Source organism: Cardiocondyla obscurior, linkage group LG02 (assembly GCF_019399895.1).
Source record: "Cardiocondyla obscurior isolate alpha-2009 linkage group LG02, Cobs3.1, whole genome shotgun sequence".
Taxonomy (NCBI): domain Eukaryota; kingdom Metazoa; phylum Arthropoda; class Insecta; order Hymenoptera; family Formicidae; genus Cardiocondyla; species Cardiocondyla obscurior.
In genome coordinates this window covers 1,791,061-1,811,211 of record NC_091865.1, presented here as the reverse complement: position 1 = coordinate 1,811,211, position 20,151 = coordinate 1,791,061, and the positions used below count along the sequence as shown (strand labels likewise).

Here is a 20,151-nt window from a genome sequence, read left to right as displayed (position 1 = left end):
ATGAACTACCGGCGGTCAAGAGAGCAAACCGAATGCTTTATGAACGCGCTGACAGTAATGGGGAATTAATTATCCATCAATTATACAGATACTAACCTGATCCTTTTCTCCGTTCTTCTTCCTGCGCGAGGAAAAGGAGCGACGAGACCGACGAGGGAGATTATCGCAGACGCGGACAGCGGTGAGTTTGGTTGTGTCTCATCTTCTCGCAACGATCCCTTCGATTACGTAACCGCCATTGAGCTTTCGCGACCGACTCCCTCCGTCGCGCATTTCCGCTCAAGCGCCTCTAGCCTCGTTATCAGTTAGGTGTCTGTTAGGTAATTACACTTCACTCGCATCTTGAATTAGACATTCCTCCAAGTATTAAGACGTTTCACGGTGAGGAATCCGCTTGAGCGCGGATATTTTTATTACTTATGCTGTGCGGCAGTCAAACAATTATACAATTGGAATAACGCGAATAGAATATAATAATTTCAGACACGTATTAAAATTCTGTAAAACGACTCGCGTCAACCTTGCGAGCTGAACGAATAACTTGATTTTATATCTTGTTATCTGAGTTTTTTCGAGCGTTATATAAATTCTGTCTATTTAATTTGATGACAAGATATTTATATTTGCCTCAGGCGTTGACATTTATATCTAAATCAATTAATAATGTTGTATTTTTCTAGTGAACCATGGCAGGCAGGCTGTTTGTGAACCGTTTACGGCCTGTTATTCAGGTCCAAAGATGCGGCATAATGACGGTCGACAGAATCGGTAATAGGGATGTAGTCGGTTTTGGATATAATGGTGAGCCATGCTATTTAGACAGAACAGATTTTCCTTGTCCTGCAATTCGCTGGAAAGAAAATACATCTGATATTAAGGTAAAGAAAACAAAGTTTAAAATCTCTTTACTTGTCACTGAATTATAACTGTTAAACTGTATATCTTTTCAGGCGTTGAGAGAGAAAGAAAGGGGTGATTGGAAGAAGCTATCAATTGAGGAGAAAAAGGCCCTGTATCGTGCCAGTTTTCGTCAAACTTTCAGTGAAATGGAAGCCCCAACTGGAGAGTGGAAGGGTATTGTTGGAATGGCGCTGCTGGTCGTAAGCGGTGGTGTATGGCTGTATCTGTACTTTAAAGCATTTGGTATGCTTCTATTTAGCTATCTACATCTTGAATATCTATGCAATCCAATTTGCATTACTGAAACTCTTGACTGTTGTTTTTTTTTTTTCAGCTTATCCACCTTTGCCCGAGTCATTCTCGCTAGAAAGCCGTTTGGCGCAGTTAGACCGCATGAAGAAACTCGACATGAATCCAATCGATGGGCCTTTGGCTAGAGTAAAATAAATTAAACATTACACTGATTATTTAGTCATTATGTACAGTAACTCGTTTTTGGGCACTTGTACAAATGTACAAGTGGCGAAATTTTAATAAATGCCATGTGGTTACATTAGAGCATTATTGATATATTAAAATACATCGCTATGTATTTATGATTTATAATGTATTAAATTATATGATAACGTATAAATATAAATTAGTACATTAAATTACTATAAATATTATTACAAATGACCGAATATACATAAATTAGACGTACATCGGTCCAATGTAAGACTCGATTGAAGAAAAAGGTAAGTAAGATTTATTTCGTATTTGTACATCTTTCACATATATATACTTTGTTGAAGATTAAACATACAAACTTACGAATAGATAGTTGTAAGTACAAATCGCTGCCGGTTTGATCATTTTTTAATTCATACATTTTAACTCGCATAGTCGATATCTCACTTTTCTTTCTCTTCGTGAAAGTTTTTCATTTATTTGAAAAAAAAGGAGAACAAAAAAAAAGACTACTGAAGTACGAGCAAGTGTCCCGTTACCTGTACTTTTTGGAAAACTCGCAGTTACATAATTGCGAATTTTCGGTAGTGAGTACACGCTAATTAAATATATTTTTACAATCTCAATGTAACGGTGGTGAAACGACGGTACAATTCTACAAAGGTAAAACAGCATCACTAATCGCATTACATCGTTACATTATTGCTTATTTAAAAATATACTCACACAAATATAAATATACGTGACTATCAAAAATTTTTTGGAAAATACAGAGTATTATATTGCTATCGAGAAGTTTACAAATGGTTTAGTTGATTTTAAATGATGATTATATACGAGGTAAAATCGCTTTCCTTAAAAAATATACAAACGAGAAATAATTAAGATCAAATATCGGCATCATTCATATTTATTAAATTTTTTTTTAATTTTTTTTTCCTTTTTACAAACGGTCCAATAGTCATTCGGGAAATTCGATAAATATGAGTGATTACGAAGTTCCGTTATCAAATCTTTAATAATTACGAAATTCTGATATTTATAAAAAACACGTAACTTGTCGAGGATCACTACGCGATAATAAGTTTACATGGTTTTAAAAATGTAGTATGGCTTTATATAATGCTTTACAGTTTACAGTAACATTTAAATTATATATTTATATATATACATATATATATATATATTTATATATATATACATATATATAAATATCTATATATACTTTTAAGCAATTGACAATTTAATTATTAAATTCAATCACAGCATACAATATTACATATGAAAGAGTTTTAAGTTAAATAATATACACGGAATACTGGGTGTTATATATATAATTTAAAAAGGTAGCTAAACGTCCTCTCAATTCACGTGGCTAAATTATATATTAAAAAGTTGCAAGGATTAAATCTTTACATCGCACGTTAAAAATCGTTGAACACAAAAATGCAGTAGCACCAAAAAGGCTTTTGATCTAATGTTATTAAAGAGACCTGCTGCGGTAAACACGTTATTTCTGTCTTATTAATTATTGCGTCAACGGAATGTAATATTCTATAGTGAACTATGATCTACCATGATCGACAAACGTAATATACAGAGCTTTTAAGTAATGTCAAGGCCTTTTCGCGTATTGTCATATACATAAGTTTCATCAAATGCAATATAAGATTGATAAATATCAGATTCTTCGTTTTTTCCCCTTTGTATAATATGAATAAACGTGTTTTGTTTCAATTATCTGATATAAAAATAATATATCATTGTTCAGAGAATATTAAGAATTACGAGCTAACGTTAAGAAACTGGCGTCACTACGTTAAAAAAAAAAAAAAGAAAAAAAAAAGATAAAGCTAATTTGCGAAAGAAATGTTGTAGCTACGAAATAAACTACCAAGATTCGAAGCATTGTCATCACTCTGTTCCATTAATAAGCTTTTTTTTTTAAATAGATGTTAAAATTTTTTTTTACCATCGTATTATTTGCACATAAACGCGCAATTTTATTAAAATCTAAAAAACATACCAAAATCTTTCAACAATAACATACTTATGGTTTGTAGAGAAAAAAAAAGTATACTTTGAAATAGATATGGCTTCATTTACGAATTTTTATGATAAAATTACTACAATGTACACTATTTTAAATATTTATAAGTTAAAAAAATTTAGTAGGTAACTTTTAAATTTTTACTTTTCTATGTTTGATGTATATTACAATATGTACATACATTAGATAAGTCCCAATATCACCGAATTTCTCGTTACCTTCTTGTTATAAGAATATAATTTTGTATAGAAAACTAAATTTTTGTTGTCACTATTAGTGTGTTTCATAGTTTTATGTTGAGAAAAACGTATTATAACTTATCATCTGTATACTACTCGTATTTTAAACGTGTTACAATTATGTTACTCACCATGGATGTGAACACAATTACTATTCTTGACGATGGCAATGATAAATTCTTGAATTTTCTTTTTCTTTAATAATAATAATAAGTAAAATATTATTACACCAGGTGTTGGTTTTTTAACCTGTGCAACGAAAATAAAACATAAATAGATCTTATCTTTATCAGAACTTCTGTACGCTTTTAATATATAAACTTTTACGTACAGAGTAAAATATAATTCTGATACGTGGGGAAAAAATGTGTGTGTGTGTGTGTGTATATGCATATATGTATAGCTACTGCTCGGGCATTCTTGTTCTACACAAGAATTATAAAATTTCTTAAATCATTAGTTCTTTCAGAACCGTAAACATTGTGCCCTTTCTGTACATTGAATCAAAACTGAAAGCGAAGAAAAATCATGTAGGATGGTTCAATTATTAAATGACCGACCATTAATCGCTGTCTTTCTATCACACTGTTATGATATTGAGCTCGCTACTTAAGTGACGGAAATAATATCCGAAATTATCGTGTACGTTTCATCACCGCACACAATCTCCGGTCCCACGTTGCATCGTACACTGCTTCTTCCTCATCGACTTTGGCCTAGAACTTGGACTGTGACTAGTATTGTTATTGTTGTTATTGTTGTTTCCATTGCTATGGAGCGCGTGCTTGGTCTTATTCTGACCAACTATATTGTTGTTAATGCGATGATAACTACCTTTGAAATTCTGCTGGTGATTAGCTGCAAAACAGAGAGACAATGGCAAAATAACACGCGTTAAATGTAAAAGTTACCTTTGAGTGTAATTCGTGTAACAATCTCGTCAAAATATATACGGAAAGCGAACAAAATCGATTGACTGTCGTACCGTGAGTGGTTGCTTTGAATGCTTTTCTCCCAGAATAATTGTGGATTGGATGACTATTATACAAATGCCTATCCTTATTTTTGTCGTTTTCATTCTTCCCACCAGTATTTGGAGAATTGCCACGACTACACTCAGAGTCCTTAAACAGACATGTAAAAAAAATCCAAAATCGCAGGTAGTTCTAGATTATTTACTTAACAATTACGCTACGAACTATTCAATGTGAAATAATTCTAAATAAATTAAAATTACTAAATACAACTATATATAAGTTATCGTTACTTTTTAGCATTGCAAACTAACATTACTGTGTATCAAGTGATTAATACATATGAGAATAAGCTCGGGATATCTCTATAGATATTTCCTTTAGAAGATATTAAGTTACCGTATCACTGGCAGGAGCTGAAAGAGTAGATGCATCAGAACCAGTTGAGCTCGACAGAGAGTCTCCTTCGCTTACGGGCACAGGGAATGTATCTTTAATCCATTTACGATAATCTATTACTTCATCGGTCACACGAATTATTCTTCCCAATATGCTATATGTAATAAAAACATCTTTTAATAATTTTTATAAAAATATAATGGTTGTATTAAATAAACTAACACATAAATAGATTTAAAGAGAATAAAAATATAGAAACAAACTAATGTCGGATATAATTTTTTAAATGATGTCGCTAGGAGATCGAAAATCATAGTTTTAAATCGGAAATATACGAGTTAAAACCGAGAAAATAGTTTTAATTAGAATAGTCGAAAAATTAAAAAAACGGGCGAATGTGAAATCTTATATAAGCATATATATAATGAAGACTTTACCTTACTTTACTGGCGTCATTGCTTAAGATATTTGAAGGGTTGACCGTTTGCGAAAGAATACAATAGGCCCAATTAAATGCACTCTTTACATACAAAGCACCGTAACTGCTACGACCAATGTCGTTTCCAGCCGTGAGCGGATCTTCTATACACAGTAGGGATGGTCGATGACCATCAATCATATCTCGTTGAATCTAATAATAATTAATATGTATTATTAAAAAAAAAAAAATGTGTAAAAATTTATATTATATATAAACTATTATAAAACCTCTTCTTTGGATATGTAAGTTCCGCCATCCTTTACACGGATGCCAGTCTTAACATAATTAAACTTTCTTCCATATAGTTCTAAAAATTCGATTAACAACACTCCTAAGTTGGTGTTTGGACAATGAATATCCTTTCTCGGGTGTAACTGGAAAACAATAAAAATTTAATTCGACAATTAGCGTTGAAAGAAAAATGGAAAAAAACGAGAAATATCGTTCCAATGTACGCGTAACAATTTTACTCACTTGTAAAAAACTGATAGTCATGAGTATTAAACTGTAAGAGGATATACCACCGGTAAAGACTTCGTTAAGATCTCTTTGTAGTAAAAACTGTTTCAACACCATGACTAGCTTCTCCAGAACTGGATACTGACTCTTAAAAGAGTTTATCAAATCGGCTGACTTGACACCGTTATTCATGTTGAAACTAATGTCTACTTTAATTTCACTTTCTTTATCGATCAATTTGACAATTGGCACACTTGCCTTGTCCAATACTTTAATAGAAGATGGCTCAGCGATGTTTTGATCTAGTAAAGCACGTTCCAATGTACGCAATGGAAGATTTGACCACATTCCTATCACTACCAAATCTATATCACTGCAATGACAGAAAAGTCGGCTGTGTATCTCATAATATGTAACATAGAATTTTTGGCAAATAAATATTTCGTGTGTATTTTATTTTTAAATTGCATAATTATCACCCACCTTGTAGGCAAATATAAACCAGTGCGAAAACTACCAAACACTTCAACCTTAGAATTCGGCCAGAGATCAAAGATTACATTCTCTATTCTTTTTACAACTTTCAATCTTAGTAGATGCTCTTCATGTGAGGGACACATGTATGCGAAAAAATCTTCTATCTCCTCATGTAATCTAAATGGAACAAAATAATCAATACTTAGTACAAAGTTAATTTGTTAGTATCTTTATAATGATTCAATGGAAATATATATATATATATATATATATATATATATATATATATATATATATAATTAAAAAAATATTTAAACACAAAATCTATATTTAAATTAAATTTTAAATTAATTTTGCACAAGGGATGCTTTACCCTTCAGTTTATAATTCAAAAAAATATCTGCCGGCACCCTATATATTTGAATACGTTTACAGTTTCTTAAAAACCAAACAATGATGATAACATTTTGCAGCTATTTACAGGCTCTATTTGTAAACTGGGAAGAATGGCATGTACAAGGATTTCATCAAAGTGTCTTATCTCACTTGCAGAGACTAACAGAGAGGCAGCAATATTAAAATGATATTGAAATTGCTCTACATCCCCTTCTTAAGATATATTTTTAGTCATTGGTATTACTCGGAGCGTGAAAGCAGCCTTCAAGTGGCCTAAAGTGACATAACCTTAATGGACAGCCATATGGAACATGTGATGGTCGTCCCGGACGACGATATTGATTCCATACTCACCCGATCACTCCTTTGGAGTAGTGCTTGTTGGGCACTCGCCAAGGGCACCCACCGTAGGCGCCGACGAGGGCATTGTAGTTGTAATTCATATCGTAGGTGCTCGCCCGATTGTCGCTTTTCCTGCGGGACGGGTTGTAATAATTGTTGCAGGCATTGTGAGGCACGCGGTGCTCACCGTTGCCAACGGCATTGCCATGAACAGCAGAGGTGGATCGGGCGTTGCTACCGTTGGTGTTGCTGGAGTTATTGGCAGAGAAGCCGGTGCCGGCGCCAGTGCCGGCGTTGGCGTTGGTGACGTTGGAGGACGGCGTAGTGCCGGGCGCGGTAGTCGCCGGGCTCGTGTCCAGCGCGAGAAAGTCCTGCTGCAGCCGCATGCCCATCGCGTTGCTACCCATGGGGTTAGCGTCGTTCCCCGCAACCGTGAGAACGTCGATGCCCTTCTCAGCCTCCCAGATGTGCAACCAAAGGTCCTTGGCGGGGCCGTACTGCTCCGGTTGGTACCAGCCGATGGTCGGATCCATGAAATAGCTGCCGTTGGACGGGGGATCTCCGTCGGTGATCTCCTCCGCGCGGCCTTCGCCCGTGCGGCCGCTTATAGGTGTGCGCGCTGTACGTGTGAAGATGTGTGAGTCGCGAGTATGGTAGCGCGCGCGCGCGCGCGTTCCCGACGCCGTGCGCCGTGCGTCGCGCGTCCGCCGCGTACGGATGACCGACCGTGCGGAGAGACGTGCGTGCGGACGGACGCACCACGTCGCGTGTCACCACTCCGCCCTCGACGCTCCTTCGCTCTTGGTAGCGCGCGCGCGCGCGCGCGTCGCCCTCGTCGTAGTTGACGTCGCCGTCCGGTCTCCTCCCTCGTGCCGCCGCCGCTACCGCCGCCGCCGCCGCTGCTCCCGGGCTGCTGCAAGCCCTTGACACTTGTCACGATACCGTGTCCTTTAATATCCGCTCACCGGGTCGCTTCTTGCCGAGTTGCTTCTCGGACGGGCGCACCGTCGATCGTAACCTGCCAAAAGTACCAAACTAAACCGAGATTCACATACGCGCCACGGCCGTAGAGCGTGGAGCGTGCAGCACGAGCGAACCGAGCGCAAACTCGAAATTCGCCGACGGCGCCCGATTGCGCCGCCGATTAAGGCTGGTATTACATATATCCGACGACAATGTTGGATACAGCGATTGGCTACGGGATAAATTATTAGCCAATCGCCACGTCCGATAATGTCGTTGTTGGATGCATGTAAAACTGATCTAAGGCTAGGTCTACATTAGGTATAATAAGTTTTTTAGGTATAATAAGTTTTAAGTCATAAGAAAGTGACCAATTATATTAAAATTCCAAAAGAACAATCTAATATAATTAGCTAATTTCTTACGACTTAAAGCTTCCTATACTATATACTCGTTTAAGGAATGCTGGAATACTGAACCCGGAACCGGTCTCGAAGAATGGGGGCGAACATCTGATAGACTACCACGCGTCTATCTTTTAGAGAATGGAGTAGGTCATTAGGTATAGTATAATTATGTGCACACACACATGCATGTAGTTAGGCTAGGTGCTGTTCTAAGGATCCCGGATCCCGGTCATCCCGGCTAGTCTTCTAAATCTTCTAATGCCTACTAACGAGTCATGCGCGTTTTGACATAAAGTACTATTTTTTTTGCGAGCAGCTCCGTTAAACCAAATGAGAAAAACGAGCTCCTTTTTGTCGACGCTTAGTCGCGATGCTGAGGAACCTGTCCAAGTATATTCTAGGATCCGTGGAATTGGCATGCGTAACGTACTGCATGTACAAGTTCGTCGGCGACATTGCCGTGGTGAGAACATGATTGTTCACGTAATTTTAATTCACTGTCGGCGACGTGCGAACCGATTTGGCGATTCTGTTTCTCCAGATATTTTTACCTTTTGTACGTTTCGAAGCACTTTGCTACGAATTTTTAAAAAATAAGAGTAAAGAGCAGAGTAAAAATCTCGTTTCGTAACGTTAAAATTCCTACCACTTTGTATCAAAGATGCTGCTAATAAAAACAAAATTATAAAGTTAATTTATGTTCTGTAGAAAAATTGATGTAATTGCAGTGTGATGGTCCATCTATGGAACCTACATTGTACACCAACGACGTACTACTTCTAGAACGGATATCAATTAGGCTGCAAAGATTTGAGAAAGGAGATATTGTTGTTTCCAAATGTCCTAATAATCCAAAGGAGAATATATGCAAGCGAATTGTAGGTCTACCTGGGGACAAGATAACTGACAATTTCACTGTAACAACAGTAAATATATCTTTTGACAATTCCTTAGTTTAATTATAGTTTTATATATATTTTAGTTCTCTAAAGCTTCTAATTCACGAACGCACACGATTCAATTTTTCATATCGAATAGCATAAGTCTTAATTACTTAATAATTATTTAGCATAAATATTTATAGTACAAATTAATTAATTTTTTTTTGCAGGTACCTTATGGGCATGTTTGGCTGGAAGGTGACAATAGAAATAACTCGACAGATTCGCGGGTATTCGGGCCTATACCTCAAGGATTGTTGCAAGGCCGAGCTTTGTGCAAAATATTGCCATTGAGAGATATAACTATGTTCACAACCAAATATGCAACTTAAATTATTCTCACGTAATAATAATTTACCTCACTCAAATTAATTAAAAAAAAAAAATTTTTATGTATAAAATAAATTTTATTTCGATATAATACAAAAATTATAAAAAAATGGTGAAAGTTTAATAAGTGAAAAGCTAATAAATGATTAAATACTCGAGGAATAAAATTTAATTCTATTATAAATTTTTTCAATCGAAAATTAGAGATAGTTACTTTATCAAAATTTTATTTAAAAGTAATATTACAAATTTTTAATAATTTAACATTTAAATTTAATTCCTGGAAACCTTGTTTGTCATTACCATAGCAGATTAGCAATGCACAAATTAAATTTATATAAATTATTACTTTTTTACCTTTTTAAAAATCCATGTTGATACCTGTTTCACTTATTACATATTTGGTTATAATTCTTGCACATATATAAGACTTTTATATCGCTTTAAGTTCTATAAATAAAATATTAGATATTGTGTTTTAATTAAAACTTATACAAATTTACACTATATTATATAAGTAGTAGATTATATCGATAAAATGACAACAAATTGTGCGTGGAAACGTACAAGTGTGATAATCTAATATTTTTCACCATTTTTAATCTATATGATGTTTTCGGTTCAAGGTCATAAACAAGATTAAAAAGCTGGCGTTCACTCGCAAAGTGGTTAGTACACTCCAGTACGTCCCAGGCTACCAGAACCACATCGTTCTTCCAAACGTAAGAAATCTTTTTTTATTCGGAATTAATAAAAATATATTAAGAATATATTGAAATACTTTTAATACTTTATTAATTAACATCGTGCTGATAACTAAAACAATCTTTTAGAGTCTCTTGGATTTGTGCGGTGTCAAAAAATTTGTCAAAATTAAATTTATAATTAATCTATTGTTCTTTTTTAAGATTCTTCGATATCAAATAATTTTCTTTATCCAAGTTTTATAAAGTATAGAATCTTCTAAGTGTAAGTTAATAATGTTCTTAATTTTCTTTTGTGACTTATTGTTAGATGACTGTTCTACGTTGGGGTATCGCCAGTGCAGGAAAAATCTCTCATGACTTTGTAACGGCATTGGGGTCTTTGCCGGCGAATGAGCACAATGTTATTGCCGTTGCGGCGCGGGACTTGTCGCGTGCCAAAAGTTTCGCGAAACTACACGAAATTAAAAAGGCCTACGACGATTACGCGAAACTGGCTCTGGACAAGGAAATCGGTATTTATTATTATAATTAATCATTAAAAATTTCTCTGGCATTTATCAAGAAATTAGTAAAGTATCCTATCGCTTTTATCAGTTAAATTTTGTATGCTTACGTTTATTATACATTTTGTTCATTGTGTTTTAAGATATTGTATACATCGGCGCGCTGAATCCTCAACACTTGGACATCGCGATGCTAATGCTGAAGCACGACAAACATGTTCTATGCGAGAAGCCGTTGACAATGAACTTGAAGCAGACCACTGAACTGATAAATTATGCCAAAAGTAAAAAACTATTCCTGATGGAAGCTGTGTGGAGCCGCTGCTTTCCCTTATACGATACAATCAGAAAAGAACTTGCATCTGGTAATTTAGGTGACATTCATCAAGTGAATGTCTCCTTCGGTTTTAAAATGCCAGAGAAAGAGAGAATAACGTTCGTAATATCATTGATTATTTAATATTATATATAAATTTAATATTATATATAATATATATAAACGAAGTACATTAACAGAGTATAAAAATGAAGTAAGATTAATTGATTATAATTAATTTACAGTTCAAAGGATCTGGGTGGTGGCACGATTCTCGATCTCGGCGTCTATTGCTTGCAATTCGCTTGTCTAATTTACAACAACGAAATGCCGGAAAGCATTAAAACAAATGGGTTCGTGAACGAAAACGGCGTCGACGTGTCTATGTCGGCCGTTCTGACCTACAAGGGGAATCGCACTGCAACTATTACGACACACGCGCTAGTCGATTTGCCGAATGAGGCATACGTTTGCGGCACCAAAGGTACGATGAAGGTACCGTTCTTTTGGTGCCCAACGACTCTGGAGCTTCCGAGCGGTACAATGAATGTCGCGTTACCCAAAGTAAAGCATCAAACCAACTGCATAAATTCAGCTGGGCTATCTTACGAAGCTGTCGAAGCTCGCAATTGCATTCTTAAAGGTAAATACAAAAGATAAGTCTTAGGGCCGGTTGCTTTAACTTTATCTATCAAATTACTGCAATGTTTTTATATAGAAATAGATCCTTTTGCAAGATTTTAATTTTACGCTACGATTGTGACTGTAATGTAAAATATTTAACGTTTAATTTTAGGCTTGACGGAAAGCCCCAAGGTATCTCACGAAACATCTTTACTTCTGGCGAAGCTGGAAGACGAATTGCGCAAGCAGCTGGGTGTTGTGTATCCCCAAGATTAAATAAATTACATAAAAAAAATTGTAAAAAAAAATGTTTTGCTATATAATAAATTTATATTTCACAATATACTTGCGTTGAAAAATTTTAATTTATTTATAAACCTGAAAGACCGTATAAAATAATAATCTACGCCGACGCTACTTTACCGATGAACGACCTAGCCGTGCAAGACTCCAATTTAGTTCCAAAAAAACTATCCTATTCGTCCAGATGGCGCGGAAATGCGGCTCAATTTTTCTTATGGAAGTAATGGAAGTGTTCATACTATTCTGCTATCCACAGTATCCACTCTGTGACTGGCCGCGTGCGCCTTAGCGTGCCACCGTGAATTGCCGATAATTGTTATGAGCCGCTCGAATATCTACAGCATGGTTTCTCGCAGGTGAGACGCCGAAGCTGCCTCGCGAGGCTACCGATTCGAGACCTCGGCGTCGACGTGCAGGCTCGCCCCCCCGACAACGCGCGCATTCGAAGCGCGACCCGAAGGTCTCGCGAGATGACGATTCACCTGCAATCCCGCGGCCTCGGATGCCAACCTTGCGGGCCGTCGCTCGCGTACTCGTACGCGTATGCTAATGCGCGAGCGAAGAGCGTCCCGATCGCGTTTCGCGTGCGAATGAGCGAACGAGTGCGTCGAGGAACCGCGAGCCGTCACCACCTGGCTGTCGCAGGGTGCGGCGTCCCGTGTGCTTGTTACCATTTTTGGTATGACGCTCGCCTCGTTCTCGCACCGACTGGTCCTGCGACCGACAACGGCCACCGTCGGCCGCATTTTATGATTGATCTTTATCCTGGCTAATTTTCATTGCCACCGATCAAGGGTTTCGTGCGTCGCCAAAAAGAGCCCGTAATGTTTTCAAATAAATAAGAAATAAAACTTATTGATGAGCGTTGGTTTAGTCTTTTTTTTTTTTTTAAGTTTTGTTTTTTTTTATTTTTTTATATTTTTTCGTAGACGATTGAATTGTAAATTTCAGTTTCGTGTTACGCAAATGATGCAAATAATTTCTCGTTTGCAGGTGGTTTCACCCAAATATTACGGGTTTAGAGGCGGAGCGTTTGTTGATGGAACGAGGAGTTGACAGTTCGTTTCTGGCGCGACCAAGTTCTTCTAATCCCGGCGACTTTACGTTATCCGTCAGGTAAATATAGAATCGCGTTTGAGCTATATTATTATATACGAATATCATCAACTTGAAACTGTAAATGTCGTAATATATAACATTGCAGACGGAACGGTGAAGTGACGCACATTAAAATAAAAAACGCAGGGGACTTTTATGATCTTTATGGCGGTGAAAAGTTTGCCACGCTTTCGGAATTGGTGCAGTTTTACATGGAAAACGGCGGACAATTGCGCGAGAAGAACGGTGAAATTATCGAGCTTAGATTTCCACTTAATTGTGCCGATCCAACAACTGAAAGGTATAGATCGCAATTCTGCGAGAAACATATTTGAATTATCTTTTTAAAACGCTTTATGTTTCTTATTTGATGCTACTTAAAATATATGATTTACAACGAATAGCAAAGTATATGTATGGAAATGTAATTGAAGGTGGTTCCACGGGCATTTGTCGGCAAAAGAAGCGGAACGATTAATGTTGGAACGTGGAAAAAATGGATCTTTCTTAGTCCGCGAGTCTCAAAGCAAACCTGGTGATTTTGTACTGTCAGTACGCACTGACGATCGTGTTACGCATGTTATGATACGTTCTCAGGTTAGACTGCGTTATAATAATATTTTATACGGAGTACTTGATATTTACAAAACATAAATTGTAACAATGGTAAAGTGATCCATAATGATCTCATAAAATATTTTATAAATTAAATTTTAATATTTTATATAATTACAGGATAACAAATACGACGTGGGTGGTGGTCACAAGTTTGATAGCCTTAGTGATTTAATAGAACATTATAAGCGAAATCCGATGGTTGAAACAAGTGGGAGCGTTGTCCATCTTCGGTAAGAATTTTATATTACTGTAGTTTACTTTAAAAAAATATAAAATTACTTTAAAAAAATATAAAATAATTTTGAATTATATTTGAAAAAATTACTTAAAATTACATCTTATTTATTATCCCATATTTTTCAATTTTTTTAATGTGCAATGGAAAATTTACTTGATGAACATTATTAATTATTTACAGACAACCGTTCAATGCAACGCGTATTAATGCTAGTAGTATCGAAAGCAGAGTCAGACAATTACACAAGGAAAACGGTTGTTCCAATGGCTGGCTGTGTTGGAATGGTACTAACGGAAGTAACGAAGATGGAGCGGGTCGTGGTAAAGGAAAGGCTGGTTTTTGGGAAGAGTTCGAATCGCTGCAGCAGCAGGAATGCCGACATACGTTTTTGAGAAAAGAAGGTTTACGTCCAGAAAATCGTGCCAAAAATCGTTATAAAAATATTTTACCGTTTGACCATACTAGAGTACGACTAAAAAATGTGGACTCTGATACTCCCGGGGCTGATTATATTAATGCTAATTATATAAGGGTAACATATGTTCATTTATATCTTTGATTTAGTCTTTCAAAAGAATTCGTAATGCCATTAAAAATGTGATAAAATTATTTTGCAGAATAAAGAATGTGATGAAACGAGCACTACTGTTGACGGTAGTGGTGGTGGTGATGATCCATCATTTGGTAAATGTTATATAGCTACACAAGGTTGCCTTCAGAACACTATACAAGATTTCTGGCATATGGTTTATCAAGAGAATACTCGTGTGATCGTTATGACTACTAAAGAAATAGAGAGAGGAAAGGTATACGAATTGTGAATGTTGAAAGTTAACTTTCGGCACATTATTTTCTTTTTTTTTTTTTACAGAATAAATGCGCACGTTATTGGCCAGAAGAAGGAGAAACTTGCGAATTTGGAGAGTGGAAAGTGCGTGCTGTAGCTCGAACTTCGACCGCTGATTATACTTTGCGCGAATTTCTTTTACAAGGTACCAAACCAGAGTTTTCTGAGTCGAAAAGAATTTATCATTACCATTTTCAGGTAATGTATATTTAATATATATATATTTTTATATACATACTACATAATGTTACTATTTTCAGTAATATTTTATTCTTATATCTTTATATATTTGTATATATATATTTATATAAAAAGTATATTTATTAAATATTACATCCTTTCTAAAGAGTTGTATGCTATAATATAATTTTATAATTTAAAAATAAATTTCTATATATAATTTTACATATATTTCATAGGCATGGCCTGATCATGGCGTTCCATCAGATCCTGGTTGTGTACTAAACTTTTTACACGATGTAAACGCTAGACAAGAATCGATCGCGGCATCTTTGGCTCAGAAGGATCAAGATGAATCAAGCATAGGTCCAATTCTTGTCCATTGTAGTGCCGGTATTGGTCGAACCGGTACATTTATCGTTATTGACATGATTTTAGATCAAATTAAACATCACGGTGAGTGCATTATAAATTAACTAACAAACGATTCAGTATTTTGTATAATTAAAGCTGCTAAATATATTTTACTTTTATAACTTATAAAATAATATTAATAAAATTAACTTTGTAATTATATTATAACATACGTGACGCGTCATTTGATTTATTTTTAGGATTGGACTGTGAAATTGATATTCAACGCACGGTACAGCGAGTACGTACGCGAAGATCGGGAATGGTTCAGACAGAAGCACAATATAAATTTGTATACCTCGCTGTTTTACATTACATTGAGACTGTATCTCAACGAATGCAAGCGGAACAGGTACTAAAATTATTGTATAACGTTATGAACAATTTATTTTATCGTATTAATTAATTTCTATCTTTATATTTCAGAAATCACTTCAGTTAGGCAGAGAATACACCAACATTCGTTACAAAAGCGAAACCTGCGCTTCTACCAACTCTTCTAGCAATTCTTCTACAAACACCTCTACCAACGTTTCTATCAACGCTTCTACTAACGCTTCTACCAACGCTATCATGGGCGAAACCTCTACTCCCTCTTGTACACCAACAATCCCTCCAACATCAGCCTCGACTCACCATAATTTGAGGCTAAAGTAATTTTTTTTTCTAAGCACAATCGGGTTCACGTACATTCAGGAAAGCAAAGAAGAGGCTTTGTTATTCCTTTGCTCTCTTTCTCTTTCTATTATGTATTTTTTGTTACTGTAGCCAATTGTAAGAAGAACGATGCAACCCTGATATTTGCAAAAATTTATGATCAAAAATTCAATTTTATCTTTCTTGAACATTCTTTTTATCCACTAAATGTATACTTATGATTTATTTTTTGATTAATTGAATTATGAATGTTAACTTATACAGGGAGTCCTATGCAACATGTCATATAAAATAACATATAAAAGAAACAGAAAGTATAATTCATCGATCTATACTATACGTTATTTTAACGAAATCGAACTACTGCAAATATATTAAAGATTTGCTGATATGTCTTTCCTTTGTTTCTACATCTGTTCTATACCATGTACAAAGTCTTGGCAAGACAATAATAAAAATGGTATTAAAGATTCAACTTTATTTAATGGAAATTAAAACTTTTTCGAGACCTTTTTCTTGAATTTATCAAAGTTTAAAACCTTATTTTTAAAAGCTAGTTTAAAATTCAAAGCCCACGGAAAAGCCGAATCATATTTAGCAAAGATTTTAATGTTGTTCAATAAATGCTGATTCACATAATAGAAATCAGGGTTGTGCCATAAATTTCAAGATTATGGCTACGAGAATATTTTAAGTATCGTCTATGTAATGTCTCAGCAGATTTTTTTATGTAGACAATGTAAACAGTGTAAACTATGAAAAATTATATTACAATATAAAAGAAAAAGAGTAATTAAATTATAAAACGGTTAACATATCTGCTTTTGATATTATAAAAACATTTAATGTTACGAATTCGAAAGCTGCAATAAACAGTGATATTGCATATGTATCAAATTCTAAATATATAGATATTTAAAATATTAAAATTTATTTTTCTTTTACCCTAACGCTAACTATTTCAAAGCGATATCTAAAACTATATATATATTTTTTTTTTTCAGATCCTTTAAAAATTAAACTGTATAATTATACAATTTTGCAAAGCAACTAAACACAATATAAAATTTAATTACTTAAATTCTTTAATCTATCTAAGTACGTTAATCTATATAGTATATAATCTATTTGATTAAGATGACTTTTTAATGAAATTAAATAGATTAATTAAACAGCTAAATTAATTATTCTCGTAACAGGATCTACGGAGAAGACTACATTATTTAATCCGGACAAACGAATGGGCAGACGTGCGCGTTGCGAAAAAAAGTGAATAGTTTGAGTTATTCCGTGAACAATTCTGCTTCGTATGTTGTACTTTGTCAAATTATTTCGCCGTACGTGTAGTGTCGATTTTTTTTTTTTTTTTTTTTTTTTTTAATTTAACGCGAGAAATTACAGTTTGTTTATTAATTTATTTATAAAAAAAGTGCGATACGAATTATAATTATCAGCTATGACAATACCCACGCTAACAATCAAGACAATTTTAACGCGTTTGATATTTGCGTTACATGCTTCTTATTTTATATGGAGGGTGATAGCAATTAAGAACAATTATTTATATTTCTGGTATTTGTGTAGTCCTATTCTGTTATTATTTTTCGAGGGTTATTTCACCCTCACCAAGACGAAAAATCACCACTTAAAATGGTATATCAATTAGTGCAACTATTTTTATACGTACTTAGACATATTAAAAAAAAAAAATTAACAAACGTTAAATTTATAGGTTTTGCCCGTCAGTATTTTTATATCTCAGTAGTGTGGTGTCTACAGTTTGGTTAATTAAAGAGCAAACGATACAAAGTCAAATGAAATGTGAAGCATTAAAGTCATCAAACTTTACCGTATACTCCAAATTAAGGAGTATGATGACTGCAGAAGTAAAGGAGTACCTAAGACATTCAAATGTGCGTGTTATTTTATTGCTTTTTCATTTTTTTTCTTTTTTAAACTTGATTTGAAAAATATTTAGTTAAACACACATTTTAATTTAAAACCGAAAATAATAGCTTACAATGTTATTATAATTTAATTTCTTTTTAACAGCAATTATAAATTAATTAACTTAAGCTTTTTCTATACTATCCAGGTTGATATTAGTCCTCGGGATTTAAAACTTTGCTCAAAAGCGTGGCTTCAGGAATGTACTTTATTCGAACAGTCTTTAATGCTAATTTTGATAATCGGTCGCTGGATGTTGCCGAAAGGCCATTTGACACGAGATCAATTAAGTCAGTTATTGTTAGTCTACATTGGTATCGCAGCTGACATTATTGAGATCTTTGATTGTTTCCATCACGACATCGACAACCAGGATAAACTTTTATACTGTACTTTAAGCATTTGGGCGTGGTCCTTAATGCAGTTCACGATTGTGCCGACTACTATTAAGTTGAAAAAATCGCAAGTATCGTCTAGCAGTATTTTAGAAAAAAAAGCCCGTAAGGAAAGCACTTGTTGCAACGAGGATATATGTGAAATCACTCTGAGCATAATACTTCAAGTACGTACATAATACAAATTATACTGTAACATATAATTAATACGCGATAGAAACGCCAGAGATATTTTTTGTTACTTTTCCGAAATACCTTTTAGTTATTCACATGCATAAAGTTTCTTCAGCAATAAATAATAGTAAATTATTCTATTTAAAACAGCGAAACGCATGTTACATTATAACTTCCTAAATTTAAAACAATTCAAAAAGAATTCCTTTTTCCGTTCTAAGTAAGTTTTGCAATTAATTTTATTTTGATAAGTGCTTAATAATGTGTCTGATATTTGCAGGACGGACCCTTCCTGATTTTTCGCGTAATACTCATATTTTATTACAAAGTTATTTACCTTATGAACATATTCTTTATGTGCAAGAACACATTGATAATAATGCTGCAACTGTATCGGCTTTGTGTACTATTTGTCAAGAGTAAGAGCAAAAAAGCTAAGAAATTCAGCGAAATAGATGTGATAAATATCAATAATATTTCTCAGTACGTTGTATGCGAATACGGAAGAACGAGAAATTCGCGAGAAAATGATAAAAACCGACACAAAAGTATATAACAACGTAAGAGCAAGTGAGTCTGAATACATAAAAGGAGATCTCGTTGTTCTTCTCATCGATATTAAAACATACCATTAAAATATGTTCTACACATTACGATTTAACTAAAGATAAATATATAATTTTAAATACGTTCTCCACGCCCTTAATGCACGATGTAAAAATTATTTATTCTTGCTGCTTCAGAAATAAGATTAATGTACGAAAGAAAACCTATCGTTGCATGGATTCTTATACACGTTACACTGTATAGATTTCCCTTTGAGAATACAACCGTATAATTATCCACGTCATTTCGCACGCAAAACCATCAAGTGATTATACATGCAGTTCTCTAAAGTAATTAAATGCAAGAAAAAAAAATTATTTAATTAAATTAATCTCCCGGTCTATTCTATTTATATCAATTAAGATAATGTATTTAATTTCGACTGATTAATCTAAGCTAATTAATTAATTAATTTTTATTGCACAAGAAACGATTATATGAAAGGGTGTAACATTTAATCGAGCTTAGCAAATGCGCGCATTGCGAAAGTGGCAGATAATTTGTATTATTCTTTATAGAGTTTAAAGAATTGTGTTTCGAGTGTGTTGCATTTTTCCCGATTATTTCGTCGTACATGTGTTCAAAGTTTTATTTATAATGACAAATATTATACGTCTATATACGTTTTATGTGTAAAATTGTGTAAAGCAAATTTTAGATGCGACTACAAGTGTATATTTTATACGAAAAATTATAGTTTTGTTTATTAACTTATT

At 34.4% G+C, this 20,151-nt stretch overlaps 6 protein-coding genes across 9 annotated transcripts; 5 read left to right on the top strand and 1 right to left on the bottom strand.

Annotated features, from left to right (window-relative positions):
* Positions 1 to 64: 64 nt before the first annotated feature.
* LOC139113421 (cytochrome c oxidase subunit 4 isoform 1, mitochondrial) lies at positions 65 to 1,453 on the top strand. Of its 3 annotated transcripts, none has more exons than XM_070674587.1 (4): positions 65 to 181; positions 681 to 878; positions 951 to 1,143; positions 1,235 to 1,453. In XM_070674587.1, the coding sequence occupies exons 2-4, from the start codon at positions 687 to 689 to the stop codon at positions 1,345 to 1,347; spliced, it is 498 nt and encodes a 165-aa protein (XP_070530688.1). In that variant the 5' UTR covers positions 65 to 181; positions 681 to 686; the 3' UTR covers positions 1,348 to 1,453. The 3 variants fall into 3 exon arrangements, with proteins under 3 accessions (XP_070530688.1, XP_070530689.1, XP_070530691.1); XM_070674588.1 differs by having other exon boundaries at positions 178 to 320; XM_070674590.1 differs by lacking the exon at positions 65 to 181 and adding an exon at positions 362 to 381.
* A 172-nt stretch (positions 1,454 to 1,625) lies between these two features.
* Positions 1,626 to 7,816, bottom strand: LOC139113416 (terminal nucleotidyltransferase 4B). Its single transcript, XM_070674582.1, has 8 exons — positions 7,180 to 7,816; positions 6,436 to 6,606; positions 5,968 to 6,325; positions 5,721 to 5,867; positions 5,450 to 5,643; positions 5,013 to 5,166; positions 4,625 to 4,763; positions 1,626 to 4,497 (listed from the first exon to the last, which is right to left on the bottom strand). The coding sequence occupies exons 1-8, from the start codon at positions 7,698 to 7,700 to the stop codon at positions 4,292 to 4,294; spliced, it is 1,890 nt and encodes a 629-aa protein (XP_070530683.1). The 5' UTR covers positions 7,701 to 7,816; the 3' UTR covers positions 1,626 to 4,291.
* Positions 7,817 to 8,464: 648 nt separating this feature from the next.
* LOC139113422 (mitochondrial inner membrane protease subunit 1) lies at positions 8,465 to 9,936 on the top strand. Its single transcript, XM_070674591.1, has 4 exons — positions 8,465 to 8,692; positions 8,854 to 9,000; positions 9,266 to 9,463; positions 9,649 to 9,936. The coding sequence occupies exons 2-4, from the start codon at positions 8,908 to 8,910 to the stop codon at positions 9,808 to 9,810; spliced, it is 453 nt and encodes a 150-aa protein (XP_070530692.1). The 5' UTR covers positions 8,465 to 8,692; positions 8,854 to 8,907; the 3' UTR covers positions 9,811 to 9,936.
* Positions 9,937 to 10,434: 498 nt separating this feature from the next.
* Positions 10,435 to 12,301, top strand: LOC139113420 (trans-1,2-dihydrobenzene-1,2-diol dehydrogenase). Its single transcript, XM_070674586.1, has 5 exons — positions 10,435 to 10,530; positions 10,823 to 11,027; positions 11,162 to 11,453; positions 11,580 to 11,977; positions 12,131 to 12,301. The coding sequence occupies exons 2-5, from the start codon at positions 10,823 to 10,825 to the stop codon at positions 12,232 to 12,234; spliced, it is 999 nt and encodes a 332-aa protein (XP_070530687.1). The 5' UTR covers positions 10,435 to 10,530; the 3' UTR covers positions 12,235 to 12,301.
* Positions 12,302 to 12,466: 165 nt separating this feature from the next.
* LOC139113415 (tyrosine-protein phosphatase non-receptor type 11) lies at positions 12,467 to 17,242 on the top strand. 2 transcript variants are annotated; one of them, XM_070674580.1, is made up of 11 exons: positions 12,467 to 12,617; positions 13,255 to 13,377; positions 13,466 to 13,660; positions 13,794 to 13,956; positions 14,095 to 14,207; positions 14,396 to 14,747; positions 14,833 to 15,021; positions 15,087 to 15,260; positions 15,482 to 15,698; positions 15,857 to 16,008; positions 16,083 to 17,242. In XM_070674580.1, exons 1-11 carry the CDS (start codon positions 12,580 to 12,582, stop codon positions 16,311 to 16,313), a joined length of 1,947 nt encoding a protein of 648 aa, XP_070530681.1. In that variant the 5' UTR covers positions 12,467 to 12,579; the 3' UTR covers positions 16,314 to 17,242. The 2 variants fall into 2 exon arrangements, with proteins under 2 accessions (XP_070530681.1, XP_070530682.1); XM_070674581.1 differs by lacking the exon at positions 12,467 to 12,617 and adding an exon at positions 12,959 to 13,082.
* Positions 17,243 to 17,590: 348 nt separating this feature from the next.
* On the top strand, positions 17,591 to 19,386 carry LOC139113419 (transmembrane protein 26-like). Its single transcript, XM_070674585.1, has 4 exons — positions 17,591 to 17,966; positions 18,046 to 18,226; positions 18,409 to 18,822; positions 19,110 to 19,386. Exons 1-4 carry the CDS (start codon positions 17,770 to 17,772, stop codon positions 19,383 to 19,385), a joined length of 1,068 nt encoding a protein of 355 aa, XP_070530686.1. The 5' UTR covers positions 17,591 to 17,769; the 3' UTR covers position 19,386.
* The last annotated feature ends 765 nt before the right edge of the window (positions 19,387 to 20,151 follow it).